Here is a 20,955-nt window from a genome sequence, read left to right on the forward strand (position 1 = left end):
TATAGCTCTATGTGCCGCTGAGGGTTGGAACCTCAGCTTTGTCTATGACTAGGTTTTCGGGCGATATTCGACTCGGACTGACAAGCGATCCCTGACAGGAAAGATTTATTATGTTTCTGCATGAGCATGTTGTCCATTTTTCCTTCACTTCAGTCACTGTCCACTGATGCATTCGAGTAATTAGGTGCCGATTGTGCGGCCATATCCCGGACCACGGAGCATTCTCCTTCTAGATAATTGTTCTATCCACCATGGCGATGGGGTCCGTGAACTTATAGAGGTGGAAGCAGGTGTGATATTAGCTCTTATCCCTGCTCTTTTTTGATCTGACATATTTTAGGTGGCCATTTGTTGTATTTTCCACCATACTCACCCGACTTCAACCCAATTGAACTGTCATTTTCGTTCATCAAGGGCTGGATGTGCCATCACTATGATGATGCTGTTCATCGTGCAACACCCCTCTCTTTCATCTATGATGCTTGTTCTCAGGTTGGCAGTATGCAGGCACAAGGGTGGTACCATGCATCAGGTTACTTTTGAACCTGTTCTCTCATGTTTGTCAGTAGCAAAAAAAATGCTCGCATTGCCCCATAAGGTTACCATACACAGTATATAAGGCCGAAAGACATGAAGATTGTGACTAGAGTGAATACCACTCATTGTCCGTATAAAAAGGGGCATTGTTGGTGAGTGGATTGAAGAAGTTACCTCGAGTTGGTGGAATTGGCATCCAAAATCCCTCTGCCACCATCACATAATCACAAACTCCTTCATCCTGTAGCTTTACTTGCTCTCCTACATACTGGTCCCATATGTCGTCGATATTGTCGCAAGGGGGAGGATTGAATACTGGCATACCATCATCATAAGTTGGAGTACACTCATCTTTGTAGTGGCAGAAATGCATTCGCCTCTCACCACCACCATCAGGGTACTTTCGCCTGTAAGGGACCACCACCCAGTCTTCTGGTGCCTTGCATTTATGTCCAGCCAAGGAAGAACCTGGGGCATCATGCATGACAGGATCAGCTGACTGGGATGTTGCCTTGACCTCTAATTTCCAGAACTCAGATGCTGCTGCACGAAATCGGTGGACAGATCCAAGCCCAAGCCCAAGAGCTTTCCGGAGCTCATCATTGGAGATCTTCTCAATATGGTCGTCCGGATAAATATCCTCAGCTTGCATGCCAGACATGCAAGCGCTCCAGTCCTCACCACGTGCCATGTCACACCAATTCACGAATTTCTCAATAGACAAGGATGTGAGGAATGGCTTTGTTTTCTGGGGGCTGAAAGGGGGTTGTGATGCAGCCTTCTTTTTTGGCGACATCGGAGACTTGTCAGGTGATGCTACTGAGGCCTTCGGATTCAACGTGGACATGAATGTTGCAAGTGCAAGCGTCATGAGAGCCTCAAGCTGGTTATTGCCAGGTGGATTTGCTGGGCCTTGGGATTGTGATTTGGATCGGTGGTGGGTGGTGTGATCAAAATACTTGGTGTTGGGTGGGTGGTCCAACATTCAACTGTTATGTAAAGTCGGCATTATTATTATTATTATATACTTACTATGTCTATAAATCCAATTGGACTCACCCAGCTGGATGCCCAGTGCTTGAGGGCATGTGGTGACAAAGAAACACATGCCTCACCAGGTTTGCGGACGTAGCAGTATTGCCTGCCATGCTCCGTGTCAATGCATGGCCACCGCTCTTGAAGTTTCACAACCTTCGCAGCACATTCAGCCTCTAGGGGAGTAAGATCTGCAGCATTGGGTGCCTAAATTGGGGAATTGAGGATAAATAACTTGTCAGTGACAAAGATGTTGCGCTTACTTTGTTCACACAGCCATAACCACCCACCAAATGACTGCTTGGATGGACACTTAGGGCACTGGGTGCCTGTTTTCACTGTCAATTCAATGGGGCCTGATCATACAACAAAGATGCCGCATACCATTGACTGCTGCATCACCTGAAAGCTGGACAAATCCACCTCCACCACGATTCCAAGCAACATTTGGTCACGTACACTCTGAATCATGGAGGAGAATTCACTGTCCATCTTGATGAGGAGGCCTTTGTTCACTCTGGAGATGAGGCTTGGTTATAATCATAAGTGTATGTAAATAAGGTACATACACTGCACCGTCTTTCCTCCACTTGAAAACTGGCCATTGACTGCTGTCATTGCCGGGGGTGTACATTGCGGCATAGGTAGGACCCAACGCTTCGAGTCCGGTCTTCCAAAACATGGATGGATTGATTGGATTGTTGTGTCCAAGAATGCCTGGCAGCTGGAATTGTTTCTGGATGATGTCAGGCTTCCTTGCGACCTTCCTGTTCCGGTCCTTCTTTGGCACCAAAAGTGTAATTGTGACGTGGAGTGGTTTGAATTGTTCACCAGCCTCACTGTATCCATCGTTGTCTTCATTGCTGAGTTGGCTGCCTGCACGGAGGGGCATCCTTTCCAGTTGAAACTTGGTTTGCATGATGCTGGTAACTGGGGGGGACTCGGGTGAGGCAAATGGATGGCCTCAACAATCCTGTCCTTTCTCCTATTTCATTTTCTATTATTCCCTTCCACATTTGTTGCTATGCTGTCAGGGGACAGACCCCGGGTCCCCATGACCCCTCTCTACAGTCCACAGTCTGGCCTGTAAACACAGCCCATCTCAGGGCATAGCTACTGTGGGTAAGAAAGTGAGAAGAAGGTTAACTTCTCACTTTCCCACAATGGCCCCAATATGGCGAAAACTTCCGGGGATACCCAGAAGTCACATGAAGGGTGGGAACCGGGCCCGGAGCATGCGGTGCACGGAGCGTGCAGGGCGGAGGTGCACATGCGGGTCCAGGTCCGGGTCCGGATGCGGGTCCGGGTCCGGGCTAGTCAGGGTGTGTGCCCTGACATATGCTGACTTCACTAACGCTCAAAAATACTAGTCCATTTTGGGATTCCACATCTTAACCAGTACTTCTATACATTTGACACCACTCTCATGCACGAATGATATGCACTGTGATCACCTGGGAGGCCACAGAACCTGCCATGCATACCATGAAGATGGCTAGGAACTCTGCTAGGCTTGTTTGACAGCGAGCGCAACATTTTCCCTTTTGGGACTCAATGCCATCTGTACGTAATTGATCGCACTCACTCCTTTTTACCGATTTCAGGTTGAACAGGGTTTTCACTCGTTCAACTTTCTACGATATTTTGTTTTTCGCTGTAATGATGTCTCTGACAATCACATCTTTGATGCCATGTCTGAGGCATGGGAACATGGGGATGACCAGGATTTGGCAGGGGCCTACGATGCTGATCATTCTGGTGTCAGGGATCAGTAACGACCCTGGACCCTATGCCAGCTGCGCATATGCGCGTGGGAAGTATGCCGGTAATTCCCGTCTACTCCGCTTACCTAAGCCCCGGTGACCCGGATCATCTCCGGCATTGTTCTGGAACATTCTATGATCACATGATTCTATCGGCAATCCGTTTGGTTTCCTTATTGCCGGACTCTACATGTATATAGCTGACCCTAAGATGGGGACATCCCTTTCCCCTGGCTTTAATCACAACTAGGTTATTGGAGCATCCTGTGCGAGCACGCACGTCCCCTGACATCCGGTGATGATACACCAGTTGTCTGTTGGAGGAACCATGTGCTATGGGAGGCTGGACAAGTTTTCGTACAGCCACATTCCCACATCCGAGTGAGGAACTCGCCTGGACAGCCACATTCCCGTGCTAGCATGACTACTTAGTCACAACACCTCTTTTATATTATTTCGGACTAACCCGTGCCAGGCCACGGATATATTCATTCATTTGAATTCATTTCCTTTTCCCTCAGTTCTTCATGCATATTAATGAGACTGAGGTTAGTTGCAACAGTCCTTTATTACTGTTTCATTTACTATTGTAACTTACACTATGTACATTACCTCTAGCTTCATGCTTATAGTCCAGCTCCGAGATCAAGTGTCACTCATCAACATTGTCTCATGTCAGAAGGCTCTTTGGGCAGTGCTTTTGCAAATGACTTACACCAAACAAATACATTCCTCTTTTGCATGGAAAATGGAAGCCATTTTAGGTCAGTTTGGATGTGAGACTGTCAGGGACTGACCCGGTGTCAGGGACTCGTCCGGGGTCGAGGGGGTCCGGGTATAGCGTCCGGGACCGAGAGCCTGGCAGGGGGCGGATCGGGCGTGCGTACTGACAGGCCCGATGTGGGACAGTGGTCCCTGGCCACTTAGACTGAAGTGGAAAGTTGTTATTATCATTAAAGGAGAGATATTGTACTACTTACCTGAAGTGGAAAGTTGAGAAGAAGGCTACTTCTTCGGTTCCCACTTCAGGTTCGTTTATATACATGCGGCTTGGATCACATGATGGGTGCCACGTCACCCTCGCACACAGCCGTAACCACCCGGGTGTCTCCGTGGGAGATCCCGAGGGTATCCAGTGCAGGCGTGCGTGCTGGGCACAGCGGGAAGTCGCCTGAGGTGCCCGGGCCGGGTACATGGTGGGCGCGCTGCAGATGGGTCAGTTGTACATTGATACAGAGAAAGTCGTCCATGTAGAATAAAGGGAGAATAAAGGAGAAGTAAGATAAGGAGAAACTGAGGAGGGGAGGATGAGGGGGGAAGAAGGGAAAGGGGGAGGAGGTAAGGAAGGGTGGACCGGCGGGGTACCGGGTCAGGTTGGGCCGGGTGGAGCCAGGTCAGGCGGGTGTGCCCTGACACCCGGGGTCGAGAGCGCCCAGGTATATTGCCCAGGGCTGAGGGTCCGGTAGGGTGTGACACGGGTGTGCGTAACAACAGGCCCAAAGCAGACAAGGGTCCCTGGCCACTTAGGCTAAAGTGGGAAGTGTGTTATTGTTATTAACAAGGGAAATGTAGGCTACTTGCCTAAAGTGGGAAGTGTGAGAAGAAGGTTGCTTCTCAGTTCCCACTTAGGCTGTGTTTATATACATGTGGTTGAGGCCATGTGGGAAGCGCCACATCATCTACGCACACAGCCACATCCGTCCGGGTACCTCCATAAGAGGTCCCAGGAGCATCCGGTATGTGGGAGGTCATCCGGTGTGTCCGGGTCCGGGCACGTTACACTGCAGCCGGGTCAATGGTACATTGATACAAAGGAAGTTGTCTGTGTGATAAGAAAAGAATAAAGAGGAAAGAGAAGAGAAGAGGGAGAAGAGAAGAAAGAGAAGAGTAAAAGGGGAAGAGGTGGGAGGTTGGGAGGAGCGGATGGTGGGGCACAGGGTGAGGTGGGGCCGAGTCAGGTGGGTGTGCCCTGACAGAGACCCATCACAAAGTTCAGTCATCACTCTGCAGCAGTACATACTTCAAAAAAATTGTGTAGATGGGCTTTATGTAGATACATAATCTTAATGTTTAGACCTTGCTGATATTTGAGGTACTGTCAGGGACCGACCTGGGGTCAAGAGCATCCGGGTATATTGCCCAGGGCTGAGGGCCCAGTAGGGTGTGGCACAGGCATGCATAACAACGGGCCCAAAGCAGACAAGGGTCCCTGGCCACTTAGGCTAAAGTGGGAAGTGTGAGAAGAAGGTTGATTCTCAGTTCCCACTTAGGCTGTGTTTATATACATGTAGTTAAGGCCACGTCATCTGCGCACACAGCCACATCTGTCTGGGTATCTCCGCAAGAGATCCCAGGAGCACCCGGTGAGTGGGAGGCTGCCTGGTGGGTCCGGGCATGTCATAGTGCAGCCAGGCCAATGGTACACTGATAGGAGGGAAGTCGTCCATGTAATAAGTAAGGAAAGAAAGAAAAGAGAAAGGAGGGAGAAAGAGAGGAAGAGAAAAGGGAAGAGGAAGTAGGGAAGGAGTAGGTAGTGGGGGACCAGGTCAGCTGGGGCCGAGTCAGGTGGGTGTGCCCTGACAGGTACCACATAACTGTCAGGGCACACACCCTGACTAGCCCGGACCCGGACCCGGACCCGCATGTGTGCTCCACCCCGCATGCTCCATGCACCGCATGCTCCGGGCCCGGTTCCTATTCCTCATGTGACTTCTGGGTATCCCCGGAAGTTTTGCTGATATTGTGGCCACTGTGGGAAGATGAGAAGTTAGCTTCCTTCTCATCTCCTTACCCACAGTAGGCAAGTGTATATACTTGCCCTTGTTTTATCTCATCTTCTTACCCACAGTAGATTGTGCCCTGGATAGGGCTGGCCAGACCTGAGGCTGTGGGCCATAGGGGAGGGTCATGGGGACCCGGGAGCCATCCCCTGACACCGCCCACTTCCATGCCCTCTGCCACTCCTGGTTGACCTCCACACCCTGTAGTCAGGTCAACACTCCCCTCTGTACCTTTGCTGGCCATCACACTGTCCTCATTTGTGACAGCACTGACGGACCACCCTCTGTTGCGGACTAATCAGCTCCACACTGATTCCCACATCCTATTTCACAGACTTGTGTTGGTGCTGCGTGCCGACCCCGTGTGCCACTTGGCAGCTTATCATTCATTCCTTGCCGAGTGCCTATTATGTTCACCCATTTCATTCGCTTAACTTGCCAATATTGGCATTTGATCCATGTGCTATTGCACTTTCCTATTCATTCATTTAATCTGTCAATATTGGTACTTGATCTGCTTTGACTTTATTCATTCCTTGCCTCCCATTTCCCGGGTTCTGTCAGGGCACACCCGCCTGACCCGGCTCCACCCGGCCCAACCTGACCCGGTACCCCACCAGTCCACCCTTCCTTACCTCCTCCCCCTTTCCCTTCTTCCCCCCTCATCCTCCCCTCCTCAGTTTCTCCTTATCTTACTTCTCCTTTATTCTCCCTTTATTCTACATGGACGACTTTCTCTGTATCAATGTACAATTGACCCATCTGCAGCGCGCCCACCATGTACCCGGCCCGGGCACCTCAGGCGACTTCCCACTGTGCCCAGCACGCGCGCCTGCACCAGATACCCTCGGGATCTCCCACGGAGACACCCGGGTGGTTACGGCTGTGTGCGAGGGTGACGTGGCACCCGTCATGTGATCCAAGCCGCATGTATATCTCTCCTTTAATGATAATAACAACTTTCCACTTCAGTCTAAGTGGCCAGGGACCACTGTCCCACATCGGGCCTGTCAGTACACACGCCCGATCCGCCCCCGCCAGGCTCTCGGTCCCAGATGTTACGCCCGGACCCCCTCGACCCCGGACGAGTCCCTGACAGGTTCTCATCCTTGGTTTAGTTTGACAAGTCCCCACTCATTTCCACTTATTTCCACACCGGACCGACCGGTCCCTCTTTTGATTTCTCTTACCTACTTATACCTTGTAAATACTTTTGGGGACCTCAGTCTGAAATCAACTAGAGTACCCCCCCTGTCTGGTCTGAGTCCCTCCTTCTGCAAAGGGGGCTTCCCCCCCTCTGAGTCTGTGCTTGTGGAGTCTGCACTCCTCCTACAGGTCTGCTCCACCCGCAAGTCTTGTTTGAAGTCCGCTGTAAGTGTCAGTCTGTAAATACGGGATCTCCCCCTGTTATGGAAATGGGAATTTCCCATTCTAGACTCTTATGGGTTCTGTATCACATGATTTGTATAGTAATTAAGTTTATCCAATCAACAATTAACCAAAACCCGCTGTGCTAACATCTGTTACACCACATGTCAAACCATCTGTGAAACCACCTGTAAACCATTATGTCCAACCCCCTTCCCTATTCCTGTGCCAGAACGGACGAAAATGGGCGCCTCCGGCCCCATTTTTGTAACACCCCCAAACGTTGAAAGAGGGCTCACGGCTCTCTATGCCGACTAAGCTCGTGGGGCCAAACTCTCCAAAATCCTACTTTCTTGACTAAACTCGCTATTCTCTCGATCCTTAACTCCGCGGTGGGTTCTCCAGGATTTCCGCAAGGTCCGGGCTCAACAAATCTACTACCCACTCGTTGTGGGCTAGACAGTTGCCCTTATTCCTACTGTTGGAATCCACTCACTCACACCCTCTCTAGTGCGTCCTAGCACTTTAGAGAATTTGGGGGGAGGGGAGAACTTCTTTTCAAAAATCCGGTATGTACAGGATTATAAGAAATAATTATTTTTAGAAATAATAGATGGTGAATATTGGTACCATATGGCACCTGGGTACCTTATTAGGCGAAATAATAAAAAGGGTAACAGTAACAATAAAAGAATATCAATCAATAACTGAAATGATGGTGAAATATGAAAATAAGAGAAAATAAGCGATATCTCAATGGATTTACGGAATTAAGAGCCTAAATTGGAAATGTAGCTGGAGATAACTCTCACAAAGCCAATGAGCATTTTTACCAATTTATTAGACGCCGTGGGAACGAGTGAGGCTGGAATTCTGGGTTGCCGCTTGAGATTCCCACGCCCGCACATGCCCGTGACCTGCTGTGCCTAACTTGCCCAACATTGAACTCCGTCAATTCTCCACCGATTGGGACGTTCTTGATATCGTCAGAATCGTACGAATTAGGACTACTTTTAGATACCAAATTCGTATCGAGTTGTCGCATGAATGGAAGGGGTTTTCTAATCATAGAAGCGGGTATCCGAGCCAGCTCTGTGCGTGGGCGATTATCCCGCCTACAACGTCAAGCTCAGGGCACAGCGCTCCACCTGAGTCGCTGAGGCCATGATCCCACTCTGCTAACCTTGAACAGTGCTTCCAGACGCGCCGCACATTTCTGCCCACATATCCACACATGCATGCTCCAACAGACCTCTGCCACAATCTCCGACCCCAACTCAGACAGAAACCCAATCCATCTTCCATCCATCTCCTGACAGTACTTCTGACTTTGACAATATTCCCGACTCTGACAGTATTTCAGACTCTGACAATCGTGGGAACATGCTCGGCTTCTGCCCATAGTCACATTACGAACTGTACAGTACATTTCCCTTTTATAGCAGCCAAGCAGGGAATAGGGAAACTTACCCTTCTTCTCAACTCAATCCCCGCTTAGTGAGTTTGAGGAGCTTGGGATAGGATCCAGCACCTGGCTGCCTGGGACACCGCAAGTGTCCCTGCAGTAGGGCCGCCCCCGGACAGAGGCCGGGCCCTGACACATTTGCACAATCAGCCAAAAGCAATTCAACTAGTACTCCAAAATGACCAATGACCAGCATCACAAGCTCCGCCAGGGTACATACTCCTTACAGCACCCCGCATAAATTCTTCATCAGGCTCAAACATTGCAGGGACATCCTTTGACAACCTCAGCAAGTCATCATATGTTCCGTCATCCTGGGACCGAATGGTGCGAAAAGTCCTTGAAGAAGCCCCGGCACACCAGATATCAAATGAGGTGAAGGCACCCGTGCGGACCGGTTTCTTTTGCCTTGATGGCTGAACCCGTTCAGGTGGCATTATAACAGAGACTTTGGATTCCTTCGATGCCAGTGCATTCACCATTCAAACCACTGGGGGTGGTCCTGTCGACTTGACAAAAATTCCAAGCTTGAACGGGTCCATCTTGTCAAATAAGTGTTGGTTCGGGCTGGTCCCGTAAGAGTCATCATTCTTCGACTGTATCATGGGGACAGACATATTGTTCCTTCGTAGTATCGTGTCTTGGTAAAGAATTGGAATGACCACATCAATGCCATGTTGATTATCCGCGCAGACAACTCCGACACCCCGAGCGGCAAGCTTAAAGAGATATTGGACAGAGAGTACCTTGAAATCATAAACCTTGATGAAATGCGTAATGTAGATGCGTGAGCTCTTGAATGTCTCAGCAAATGAGTCGTTGCAACTGCCTGTCAGCAGCCTTGAGGGCAAAGAATCCTTGATCGACTTGCGATAGATGTCGTGGGTAAAGAGAGCCTTGAACAACGAGGTCACCATGACCCCCCCTGGCTCCCATCTCCCTTGTCATCTACGGTGTCGATAATAATGTTGCACGTAATGAGTTCTCCCCGATCTCCCTTACTCATTCCAGGCCACTCCAAAATGTCTCGTAACATCTGACAGGACCGGTCCTTATCCCGGACGGTGCGCAAGATGATAGCCGCGGCCTCAGTGAGGATCGGCTCCGAGGCTGCAACCGTGACGACAGACTCAAATCCATCCTTGACACACGCATGTGCCTCTCGACTTGGTTCATCTGGTTCCTTACTGTCAACGTTCGGTGCCGACCAAAGTAAATGCTCGTATTGAAGTCCAGCACAAGACGATGAGACATCACGGCAAACTTTCCATCGAGGGTCAAGTGGTCCTTTTCCCACGCACGGCAGAGAAGTTCTGGATAGCAAATACGGTGATTGTGTCTTTGACGCGTTCTCCGCCCTCTTGGTAGCGTATTAGCCATCTACGATGACATAAAGCTATTATAGTGAAGAAAGATCTGGGAGAACGTACAAGGGACGACCCAATGATAACCTGTACGGTAACTTAGTGACATCATTCAGAGTCATGCCCTCACGAAACTTCATCGCCATGCGATCGAAACCTAGAGCGCTGAACGGTTTGACACTGGAAAGTTCACCTTGGATAATGCGGCTCGATGGATCAAGGAAAGGTGGCGGGGAGAATTGGTCAGATTTCCCTGTTGTGGATAAGAAGAGGGTCCAGATAGGGAACAACCGTAAACCCCGCAAAGCCACCCTCTACCAGTATTTGAAGGCGCCAAGGTGTGGGCTTCATCAAATGCCAAAGTCAATATGGGAGTATGCTGCGCTTTGAGCTTGAAACGAGGGTCGATCTTCTCTAACACTTGTCGGACGACAGTAGCAAGTTCAACATCCGTGCCTTGTGTATAAAAAAGACATTGTATCAGTCAAGACCATGCTTAGGGAAGTAATGGGGAATACCATTTGTTTTTGTCGTGAATCTCCCGGGCGGTGTTTTCTGTTTTGAAGGAGTCATCGGCCTATTACTTGAATAGAGCTGCCTCGATTGTGAGTGACCTAGCGGCGACACAAAACAGATACTTGCCTCCTCCGCTCTGACCAATACTTCCTCGTAAAACTGCACACGTAGAGGAGCTTGCTGTCCAAACCGCTGTCCAACTGTCATAAAAAGTCGAAACTGCCCCGCAAGGGATTTAGGATAGCGCATTAATGCCGCTGACTTCTCGGCCGATGAGGGCTTAGAAGAAGAAGCGATGATACTTTTTATTGAGTTACGTGGTCCAATGACGTTGGATACCCTCTCGAACAATGCAGTGAGAAATGCGCTGAAACGAGTATCGCTTTCATGCTCTTTAAGGTTAATCCTTGTGAACCAATTCAAGACATCATGGTCAGGAGCCGGATATCCTAAATTGAAACATTAGAATCACACAGAAGAATACGGGAAGAGAATATCACCTTCAGCTCCCCGACGGAGATTGAAGGGGACTACAAAGTGCTTCTTGGAGAACTCGTCGACCATTCGCGATTTCCCCATGCCAGAGGACTGTACGATTGGTAAGAGGCGAGCATATGTATCAGCGATATTTTGTCTCATCATGTACTGGTAAAGAATGTTGGCAGCGTCTCCTCTGTATTCGGAAGACCACGACTTGACTGTCGCTGGAAGGAGGTCGGAAAGGAAAGACACAAGCAGGCGACGCTCTACCCACCATCTTCAGATGATTGAGAATCAAGTATCGCTTCAGGGTCGGGAGGACCCGCAGGTTGGACTGTTGGAAGAAGAATTTCTGTAACTATCACAGTTTATCAGAGCCATCCAACGACGCCCGCCTACGGTGCATACCCGAGTTTCGTATCTTCTTGAACGATTGAGCCTTCCATGCTTCCTCTAACCCATCCCCCAACTCCGGATGTTGTGCGATTAAATCACTCAGTGGCGGTAACTTTTTTGAGCCGGGTATTCCGACTGACTGGAGGACAATTTGGTTGAGAAGAAGAGCACAAAAGTCATTTCTGGTGAGTTTCTTGGCATAGTGGCGCGCGAACTCCACGATAAGTGCGTCTTCGTCCAGGACATTGGGATGAACCGCGAGAGTCGTGGGTGCACCCTTAGAGGAGGGCCCACCTGCTGACGGCCCAATCTCCAAATTGGATCTCTTTAGAGCTGACCAATTTGGGAGCGGGACTTGAATTTCGCGACTGCCGTGCGGATGTTGCTGGGGAGGCGTCAAGTCTCCTGAAGATCCGTCGTGGTCTTGGACTTGTACCACGCCGTACTCGTCAGCGCACGTCGCTGGTTCGGCGTCCACTCCCGGATTCCCGAAGGCAGGCTCGGTGACTTCCACCGACGAACCTCCGATGTGCACAGGTCCTAGTGTTCCTGGGGCCAAGGTATCTAATGAAACGGCCCGGGTATACCTACCGCTTCGCAAAGTCGGCATGTTGCAACGCGTTTAGTAGAGTAGGAGGACTTGAGATAGACAGTCCCAAGTCGATCGAGGAATGCGAACTGTTAATGTAATAACTGATGGACGCCGCCTGCTGCGGCATTACCCGCTACTCTTATCGTAGACCAGTCGAACTGCCTTCGGCTGGCTTTGGACATATGATGATGGTAGAACTGAGTGAAATCCGAAGTACAGTGGTACAAATAGAAAGGCAAGCACAGTTACTGATGACGGGACAACAACAATACACGTATAATCGCAAAGTGCGTGCGCGAGAATCGCGCGAATTCCAAGCCCACGATCTTGACAGCCAGAGCCCTGCCTGCCTTACATTTTTTTAGGCTCAATAGGCTTATTCCCACGCACGAATCTTGCACTAAACCTAATAACAATTAGCCATTAAGCCGAAGCACCACCGACGTAATCTCGGGACTTAATTTGTAAATATGCTTCTATTTACGTCACAAATATGGAAATCTGGAATCAAACTCATTTTATGTAAGTTGTCGAGAAAAATTGGGAGTGCACGTGTCAGTGCACTATGGGGCATTGCTGTGCTAATACATTCGCAGAGTCGCAGCCCCTCGAAAGCATGCTTACCCAACAAGGCAATCTACAGACTTCTGGACGTCCTCGGAATGCCTTCATTCTCAAGACCCGTTGAGAATGAGATTTCTACGATGCCATTGCTGTGGCTCCTGGCCCTCCTCCGCGGCATATCTGGGGTTGTTAGCCTCAGACAGCTTATTGAGGGTTCGTCCCATGCTCGGCGCTTTGGCGCGGATTTCCGTGATGGACAATGAGCCATGGCCTCGATGTCATGTTGGCGAACTCTAACCTCTTACTGTTCCTGCCCCGAGGTAAAAGTCCTTTACGCGATCCCGAAACATTTCAAGTGGTTTAGAAGCCCACCAGGCCAAGGTCGAGTAGATTCTTGCCTTACAACTATCAACATAATGAGACACCAAATGGGTCCAATTTCATTCGTTGGTTGGGGTTCAGCTTGTCTGGTGGCCTATCAACCAGTCATCTACCAATAAGGATGTGTTAAAACTCTCTTCTCATCTGCCAAACTACCTCGTCAAACACCATTTCAAAGTTCACCGATAAGATCTCCGACAGTTCTTGCGAGCGAGCTATCGCCCTCCCCCTTAGCACTCGTCGTGCGGGCTTCGTCTATCAGCGTGAAACCTTCCTGGAGCACTTCAGGCAATTCCGTGTATCCGCCAACCAGCTTCTCGAGCGTCATTGTGCTCTTTGACAGTCCATACACAGAAACGACATCCACTTTACCCGCTTCGGTATTAGGGATCTTGAGTTTGTAGATGGGAAAGTCCGTCCTCGGATGGAAAATCCTCCACTGATTATTGTATCCTCCAGCTAGAGGGATCTTGTCGGAAGTAGCACGACTGAGAATCTGGTAGATGGCCCCTTTTTCCTCTTCTGAGTTAAGTTGGAGAACGCGTCCTTCAGTGTCTATGACGAAATCGGGAACGAAAAAGGCGGCGACGAGTTGCCGCGGATAAAGATGAGTGGAGCGAATGACGCCAGCTATGAGTGTATCGCTAGAGGGCGTAAAGGTTCCTCGGGACGGGTGGGGATGGGAACGAGTATGCCACCCTGACAACCCTGACATTGGGAACAAGATGTTTCCTCAGATGAGGCAGATCCGCTACAAGATCAGGAATGGCCCGCAATCAGCATCGCAGGGACGACAGAGACAAGTATGAGAGCAACAAGCCGTTTGACTGACAATATTTCCTCTGGGAGGGAGTGACGAAGCGGTGTTAGTTAAGAGAGGTTGTTGGACTCCGTCCTTTAACATTCCCAGAGGGCTCAAGATCGATACCGCTGAGTGTTACTAAAAAAGGGGACTGCGCCCTCCTGTAACTTGCGCTGCCTCACGCGCTGCGGCCGCACCCATCGGTCTGCTTCCCAGCTTTGGCGACACGTGCAAATGCCACACACCGCCACCTCCACGAGTCTTCCCCAAAATGTCAGCTGTAGGAACGTATTTCACCATCAGCACGACTTCCAGCCCATAGGGTGCCCTTAGTTTATGGCACTTTTGTTCCCCTGTAACGGGGTATGGCGAGTCGCCAAGTGGTGTGAGGTGCAATTCCCGTGCCAGAAAGGCTGCGTTTCCCCAAGATCACCTTTGTCCCACTGGCATAGCGCCTATGGATACTGCCGCAAGGCGCTTCGTCTCTTAAGCAACTTCGTATAGACACAGTCATTAACTCTGTATGGGGCCCTTGGGTGCCATCGATCCAAGCACCTAACAGTCAGCTCCTGTGCGAGGTTAACTTGGTTAGTGTCATCATCTGTCGTGCATACTTTCACCATGGGCGCAAGACATCCTAATCGAGTCACCTATTGCTGCATTTACTAGTGCTTGTCGCTTTCGAGGACAAATCCGCGTCTGACAGTCCAGGCTCTCTCTATCTAAAATTACGAAGTCATAGAGGCTGGAGTCATGCCTAAGTCCAGGCGTGAATAGGAGGCCGGGGTGCGCCCGCGCCCCCGCGTCCGGTCTCGCTTCGCCCGCTTCATGGAGGTGAGCGACTCCGCAGTGCAATGACGTTCCCCTGCTAGTGCTGTGGGATTTCTGGATTACGAGGTTCATGCTAGCCACGCTTTGGCTCCTCGTCGCATTGGCACTTGTGTTTGGTGTGGCAATGAAGGAAATCTAATCCCGTTGGCGCAGCCAGATTCAGGGGTGCGAGTGTATCGTGGACGTTATTCGGAAGAGAGCAATTCTACAAGTGCCTCGTTCAGTGTTGTCCAGTTAGTGGAACCGTTGACAGCGTAATTACATTAGGCAGAATTTACATAAGTCTCATTCTCAGGCCTAGGGGCCAATGCTTCCCGAGTTAGAATACCCACACGGGTGCTTTCCTGATTACTAGAACTTCTGAGTCCGGCAATACTGCAGGACCCATATGATGTCGACGGTTCCAGGGTTGACTTGCATCACTACATCAACATCGACCATTACGTTTGCAACAGCAGGAGTATACGTGAAATCGCACAGATGCCATCCCAAGTGGCGGTCCATAGCTGGTGATGTCCATTGCCTGTTCTCGCTCAAGTAAACGTAAACCACACTCCACCTGTGAGTGTTCGCTTACCATTAATTGTCGGATATATATCGAAGATGAGGATGAGTCCCGTCTGTCCCAATGGGGACTGATAACATAAAAGTCGCGCCACATGTAGCAGGTAGGCGACCTTCTGCTCAATAGGGTAATAGCTGCAGCTGACCGAGCAATTTATGTGTGTGTGTTACTTTCGATATTTTACGTGCCTGTGAGCAATTTATGTAATGAATTTCGAGGGTACCACAAAAGGTATTCCCCACAGCCGACTCGAACGACTGACCTCGTCATTACTAGTGACGCGCTCTACCAACTGAGCTAGCGGGGAGAACTAACTGCCGTGACTCCTTAAGCCATCATTGTCAGTACAAGACCTAATCGGGCGAGCCGCCAATACGAATGAAGACTTGCTATCTAGTCGTGCTAAAACATTCTTGCAGAGTCCAAGTAATTAGTTTATGTAGGTGCAATCGTACAATACTGGGCTACATAAGCAAGATACAAATTAATTCCAAGGATACGGGCGCTCTAGTGTTCCAAGAGAGGGATTAGGAGAAACGAAAAACTCCAAGAGTATTCCCAAAACTAGTGATAGAGATCGATGGAGTGACCGACAAAAAGGGACCTGCCCTTGTGAAAGGAATGCGAGGGAAGGTAGAGCTTGTGGAGGCACTGGAGTGCACCTGAGTGGGCATGGAGGCTTCGGGCGGTGGGTGGAAGAATAACTCGGAGACGCTAGATGAACGGGATGTCCTTGGACTTGATGAATCAGCATGTGAGGAAAGTTCAGAAATAGGAGAAACTCGTAAATTCCCATATAGGTCGAGAGACCAGAGCTCCCATCGCTCAAACGGCGACTTGGGCTGTGGCCGGCTGCTTGGCGAGAGTTCGTTCCGACTTGATCTCGGCTGGAAGGCAGGCAGCCGTCTTCGTACTCCAAGAATAAGATTATTGCATACGTCCCAGCTTCCTCTTTCGATGGAAATCTCAGCGACCTTAGTGGCAGTTCGAAGCCGCCGTGAGGAATCGATGGCAGATCCAATGGAGGCCATCGGAAGCGGGACGGGGAAGGTTTGTAAACGTGTAGGAGGTGAAGTTGCCGAGATGAAGGTCATACTGGTTCGACGTGAAATGCTCCCATCTTGAACCACGTTATGTGCATCAAGCATATCATGTCGAAGACATGAACATAACTTCCCTTCAGGAACGCATGGGAGATGGTATATCTTCAGCACTTCCTCCGTTCCCAAGGCAATGACCAGAGTACTATCCCGATCATTTAAACATTTTGCGCATTCCCTGGCAGACAATCCGATGACCCGAATCTGGTCTACTACACTGCACTGAGCCTCAACAACTCCAGCAAGCTCTCGCGAATCCTCTCTGAAGATAAATACTTGGCGATTTTGTGTGATAATGATAAGGATTGGAAAGTTGACATCGCCAACGCGCAGTATTTGAGGATGCACGCTGATGATAGTATCTGTCACACCCAATCCGGCAAGCCGCATGGAGTAGAACGTCATCGACGGCTTGACTCCCTCGCGGGGAGATCTGGGGACAATAGGGGTAGATTCTTTGTGAACATTCGAGCCTGGGGGACCACAAACGCGGAGCTAAGCTGAGGAATAGCTTCGGCTCCTCTGGAAGGCAACGATGAAGAAAAAAAGTCCCAGATGTACGTTTCCCCATCATCCACTGATATGGCGAGGGTTAATGGCCGTCGGAGGTTTAGTTTCGACTTGGTTCGGTGTGTGAGCACGTTTGGGGTGTATCCAAACCGAACCGAACGAATCCTTCCCGGTAACAGCGCACTAGCTTGAAATAGGACCGAACGAATGAAGATTGACCAGACCGCAAGTATTCCCTCACTACTACCAATAGCGCAGTAGGCGCCAGACGGATCAACAGCGAGGCTCGTTATTTCCCCAAGTGACTGTGAGCGGGAATAAAGAGCGGAGGTAGTATCAAGGGTCAGATGAGATCCATCCTCGAACCATATGGCAAGTTCATTATCGCTGACAGCAGCAATAATAGATGTGTCTTGACTATAAGCAATCATCGCCACATTTTGAGAACATGCACGCAGCAACGGCGTAAATGAGACATTGCCTTCAACCAGGTTGGTGCGAGGCTTCGAAGGGCGATCGCCATCCTCGCGATGCCCCTGCGCGGCGACCAACTCTGGATCTTTCTGCAAATATCGAAGTAATATGTAGAGCAGGAAATTGGTAGCAACTGAAGGAAATATCACGATCCTCATCAATCGATTGAGTTGGGAAGTCATGCGAGATGCAAAGAAGCGAGGCTGATGACGACGCTCCGCTTGTGGTTGTGAAGTGGAGATGGCTAACTCAATGACAGTAGGAGGCTCGATTTTGACGAAGAGAAGTGGGTCATCCTCAGGGTTGAGGACGTCCCATATCTTCCTGCCTACGACGTCTTGAACGACTTCGGTGGGAGGTGCCGGTCGAGTGCTGTTCATGCGGTACGCCACAGCCGTAACTCGTGGCTCCATATCATACCTGTCCGGAAATGAATAAGTGGCATAGTACAATGTTGCTGACACAGCCAGCATCTATATCGATCGTCTCAGCAGCAATTTTGAATGGGTGCTGATAATACTGACGAGTAGTAAACTCCCGTTGGTCGCCGCCTCCGATTTCAGGAACTGTTGCACCTTGTTGCGCTTTTTCACGGGGCTGAGGCTGGTGCGCTTCAGACCATTCGCTCCATTAGGTACGGACGGCTTCTTTGAACCCTGATGCAAAAGTTCGCTGAGCTGTCAAAAATGATAAGCTACGACGGTCGAGATCATGTTCATCACACTTACCTCCAGACGGTACAGGTCGATGGCCAATACTGCGACAAACATGGTATGCACCAGAAACCAGTGAGCCACAAGCACAACGATTGCAAAGACACAAAATTGGCGAGTGGCACCATGCGCGAAAAAACCGATGGTCCCAAGAATTACATTGCAACCCACAACACGAAAAGTATTGAAAGTTCCAGCATGGGAAAGACCCAAGGCTAGACGCTCTTTAACAGGGAGAGTCACACGGGTTGAAACCACCTTGTCGATCTGGTGGTCCAGTCTCAGTACTAATCACTGTAAGTGCGGTTGGAATGGGTACATGCCAGCGTAAACATGTTTTCAGCACCCACAAGCACAATCACCACAGGTAAAATCCCCCTACCGGAATGGTGCATCAATATGTCAATTCTATATGCACTGGACTACGCACCAAGGTACCATGGTAATATGATAACCCCAAAGAGCGCAAACGCTTACACTGCACAACGTGCTGGCAATGATCTCCACGATCCCGGTTAACGCTAGACCGTAACGCGAATGCACAGTGTCCATACGCTTGAGAGAACCGGAAAAGTGAACGAACACAACGGCATAGGTGATGTACAGCACAACAGCCATTAGAGAAATCCGAGATTTGTCGTCACTGACATCATACTGTGATCATGTCATGATGTGGACAATATTTAGAAAAAGGTGTGAAACGCACCTGAATAGAAAGTAATTTTGGTGCAGAAGAGGATGACTTTATTCTCCCCATCCCAGAGCCCACAGCTTGAAGGCGTTTCAACCAAGCATTGTGCTTTGCCTCGTTCTGACAATCGTCTCCATGGAAGTAATAAGTGAATGTGAGGAAATCAGGGTCCTCGATCTGGTCATCCTCCTGAGGCTGGCCAGAAAGTAATGACTGAGCCGGGACAGGAAGTCCGTCAACCATCGGGACCCTGTTGACACGCCTGAATACCTCATCGGCATCCAGAAATGCAAAGTCTGTAAAATTCCAACTTTTCAACGGGTCCGTAATAAAACATTCTCCGCGGTAGTTCTGAACACAGGGGAGAGAATTTTTTCCGCGTAGAACCTCATCTACGATCCGTCGTTGAAGCGCTGCAGAAGCGGTCAGAACGCTAAGATCTAAGGTACCATATGTCTCGTATGCTCCTTGCACGAATAATCGTTCAATGGACACAGTTCGGTCCATTCCACACCGAGCCAAGAAGGAAGGATCGGATGTTACGCGAAAAGCGTCATGGCCTTCCCATAATTCCCGGACTTGAGGAAAGGTACTTCCATACAGCGACCATATGTCCGTAAGTCCAGTAGAGAAATCTATAAAATTATGGCGTGAAAGATGGATAGCAAGTGCTGGATAGACGAGAATAGTGATCACAAAGCCCGATATAATAAGCACGCGTGTAGTGTTCTTAGCGCAGTGACTGCGGAGCATCGAGCAATGTGGCTAAGGTTTTTGCTTATATGGAGCCGATACTAGGACTCACAGCCCGAACAGGTAAAAGAATCGACTCGTTAAGTGCCTCACTTGAGCTAGAGACACCGTCAGCTTGAGGTTGGGACACATTAGGCCCTTCGAGAGTACTTGCCAATCATAATCAGATATGTTTAACTGAGATGGTCGGAAGTGACCGCGCGAGCGGTAACAGGAACCGGTAGTACGCTTCAACTTACGCTTAACCTTTTTGAAAACGACCGCCCAGTTTGCTAAATGTGATGAAACAGCTGGAGACGGATGCAATCAGTGGCTGTACGCCGCCCCAAACGTTCCCGGCGCCGATCGTTTCTCAACAAATACAGTGTGGAGATCGGCTTTAATGCCTGGAGCGCTTACCTATTTCTTCCCATCACATGGGGGTGAGGAAATCCAAACGAGTCGGGGATACGGAAGTCACCTAGTCGCACCGTAGTACAAGCCGACATCGCTAAAGGAATGCCCAGGATAGTCAACACAAAGGGCCGTCCAAATAACTCCGCCCCGACCGCGACGTCGTTAAACTACAGTGGTAAGATACAACGCCAGAGGACAAATACTCAGTACGAAACGAACCGGGATGAAACCATCCCATAATGCCGGCTCTGTCAACCAGGGGGGACTAAAGCTCAGGCGGCGCCAAGGCGAGACTCGCGCTGATCTCGAGCCCAAGGCCGTCTACTACGAGCGTCCAGCCTCCCAAGAGCGGCTGGATCCCACTGGGTAGATCCGCACGATCTAGGATAGTTCCTTGGAACTTCCACACGGCCTACGCGCCGTAGGCTAGGTATCCCACCATAAGAGACTCGTAGAGTCACACACAGAGGCGAGCCCTCAAGTCCCACTCACACCCACCCCCCTGACGTGGGCGCTGCCCTAACAGACAACCGCGCTAATATTGAGCCCCCAACAACTACACAGTTTCCCTACCGCAAAAGGCATCCCCGTAAACCCCGCACACGTGACCCGAACGACAAGCCAATAGTGCCCCGACCACCACGACTTGGAAAAGACCCAACCCCCCAAACAAAACAATGACCACGCAAAAACCATCAGAACTTAGTATGCACGAACTGCGCCCACTCCTGCCCGAATACGTCAGTAATCTGACAAACATGTGACATTTACTTAGGCGCTTAAAACTCCAAGCCACCACGAGGGCAAACCAGTACCCCCCACGCCTCCTCGCGCAAGCGCCCCCTTCTCGCCAGCTTGGCCACACCCTCACACGCCTCT

The 20,955-nt window shown here is 50.0% G+C and overlaps 5 protein-coding genes and 1 non-coding gene across 6 annotated transcripts; all 6 read right to left on the reverse strand.

Annotated features, from left to right (window-relative positions):
* Positions 1-643: 643 nt before the first annotated feature.
* EI90DRAFT_3017512 (uncharacterized protein) lies at positions 644-2,491 on the reverse strand (the record flags this gene model as incomplete). The annotated part of the gene is made up of 6 exons (XM_039057110.1): positions 644-1,495; positions 1,597-1,779; positions 1,836-1,901; positions 1,957-1,974; positions 2,032-2,089; positions 2,142-2,491. 6 exons carry the CDS (start codon positions 2,489-2,491, stop codon positions 644-646), a joined length of 1,527 nt encoding a protein of 508 aa, XP_038914605.1.
* A 6,408-nt stretch (positions 2,492-8,899) lies between these two features.
* EI90DRAFT_3213923 (uncharacterized protein) lies at positions 8,900-9,748 on the reverse strand. The gene has a single exon (XM_039066455.1). It carries the CDS (start codon positions 9,428-9,430, stop codon positions 9,110-9,112), a length of 321 nt encoding a protein of 106 aa, XP_038914606.1. The 5' UTR covers positions 9,431-9,748; the 3' UTR covers positions 8,900-9,109.
* EI90DRAFT_3155623 (uncharacterized protein) lies at positions 9,431-12,668 on the reverse strand (the record flags this gene model as incomplete). Its single annotated transcript, XM_039066008.1, has 9 exons — positions 11,717-12,668; positions 11,583-11,666; positions 11,329-11,532; positions 10,831-11,277; positions 10,631-10,768; positions 10,379-10,565; positions 10,250-10,328; positions 9,901-10,167; positions 9,431-9,844 (listed from the first exon to the last, which is right to left on the reverse strand). Exons 1-9 carry the CDS (start codon positions 12,312-12,314, stop codon positions 9,431-9,433), a joined length of 2,418 nt encoding a protein of 805 aa, XP_038914607.1. The 5' UTR covers positions 12,315-12,668.
* A 392-nt stretch (positions 12,669-13,060) lies between these two features.
* On the reverse strand, positions 13,061-14,361 carry EI90DRAFT_3064035 (uncharacterized protein). Its single transcript, XM_039060774.1, has 2 exons — positions 14,074-14,361; positions 13,061-13,992 (listed from the first exon to the last, which is right to left on the reverse strand). The coding sequence occupies exon 2, from the start codon at positions 13,954-13,956 to the stop codon at positions 13,414-13,416; it is 543 nt and encodes a 180-aa protein (XP_038914608.1). The 5' UTR covers positions 13,957-13,992; positions 14,074-14,361; the 3' UTR covers positions 13,061-13,413.
* A 1,312-nt stretch (positions 14,362-15,673) lies between these two features.
* Positions 15,674-15,746, reverse strand: EI90DRAFT_t146. The gene has a single exon. It is a non-coding gene; the product is annotated as a tRNA-Thr (tRNA).
* A 70-nt stretch (positions 15,747-15,816) lies between these two features.
* EI90DRAFT_3064037 (sterol-sensing domain of SREBP cleavage-activation-domain-containing protein) lies at positions 15,817-19,590 on the reverse strand. The gene is made up of 7 exons (XM_039060775.1): positions 18,943-19,590; positions 18,667-18,890; positions 18,560-18,614; positions 18,252-18,503; positions 18,048-18,200; positions 17,029-17,996; positions 15,817-16,972 (listed from the first exon to the last, which is right to left on the reverse strand). The coding sequence occupies exons 1-7, from the start codon at positions 19,432-19,434 to the stop codon at positions 15,967-15,969; spliced, it is 3,150 nt and encodes a 1,049-aa protein (XP_038914609.1). The 5' UTR covers positions 19,435-19,590; the 3' UTR covers positions 15,817-15,966.
* Between the last annotated feature and the right edge of the window lie 1,365 nt (positions 19,591-20,955).

Source organism: Cantharellus anzutake (assembly GCF_015039405.1).
Source record: "Cantharellus anzutake strain C23 chromosome Unknown EI90scaffold_33, whole genome shotgun sequence".
NCBI lineage: Eukaryota > Fungi > Basidiomycota > Agaricomycetes > Cantharellales > Hydnaceae > Cantharellus > Cantharellus anzutake.

Bases quoted from the DNA above. Each gene is read 5' to 3' on its own strand.
- EI90DRAFT_3213923 (XM_039066455.1), bottom strand. From the start codon at position 9,430: ATGGTGAATGCACTGGCATCGAAGGAATCCAAAGTCTCTGTTATAATG.
- EI90DRAFT_3064035 (XM_039060774.1), bottom strand. From the start codon at position 13,956: ATGTCAGGGTTGTCAGGGTGGCATACTCGTTCCCATCCCCACCCGTCC.
- EI90DRAFT_3064037 (XM_039060775.1), bottom strand. From the start codon at position 19,434: ATGGACCGAACTGTGTCCATTGAACGATTATTCGTGCAAGGAGCATAC. The intron at 18,891-18,942 runs GTGCGTTTCACA...ACATGATCACAG, and splicing joins CAAAATTACTTTCTATTCAG to TATGATGTCAGTGACGACAA. The intron at 18,504-18,559 runs GCATGTACCCAT...CTGGACCACCAG, and splicing joins CTGAAAACATGTTTACGCTG to ATCGACAAGGTGGTTTCAAC.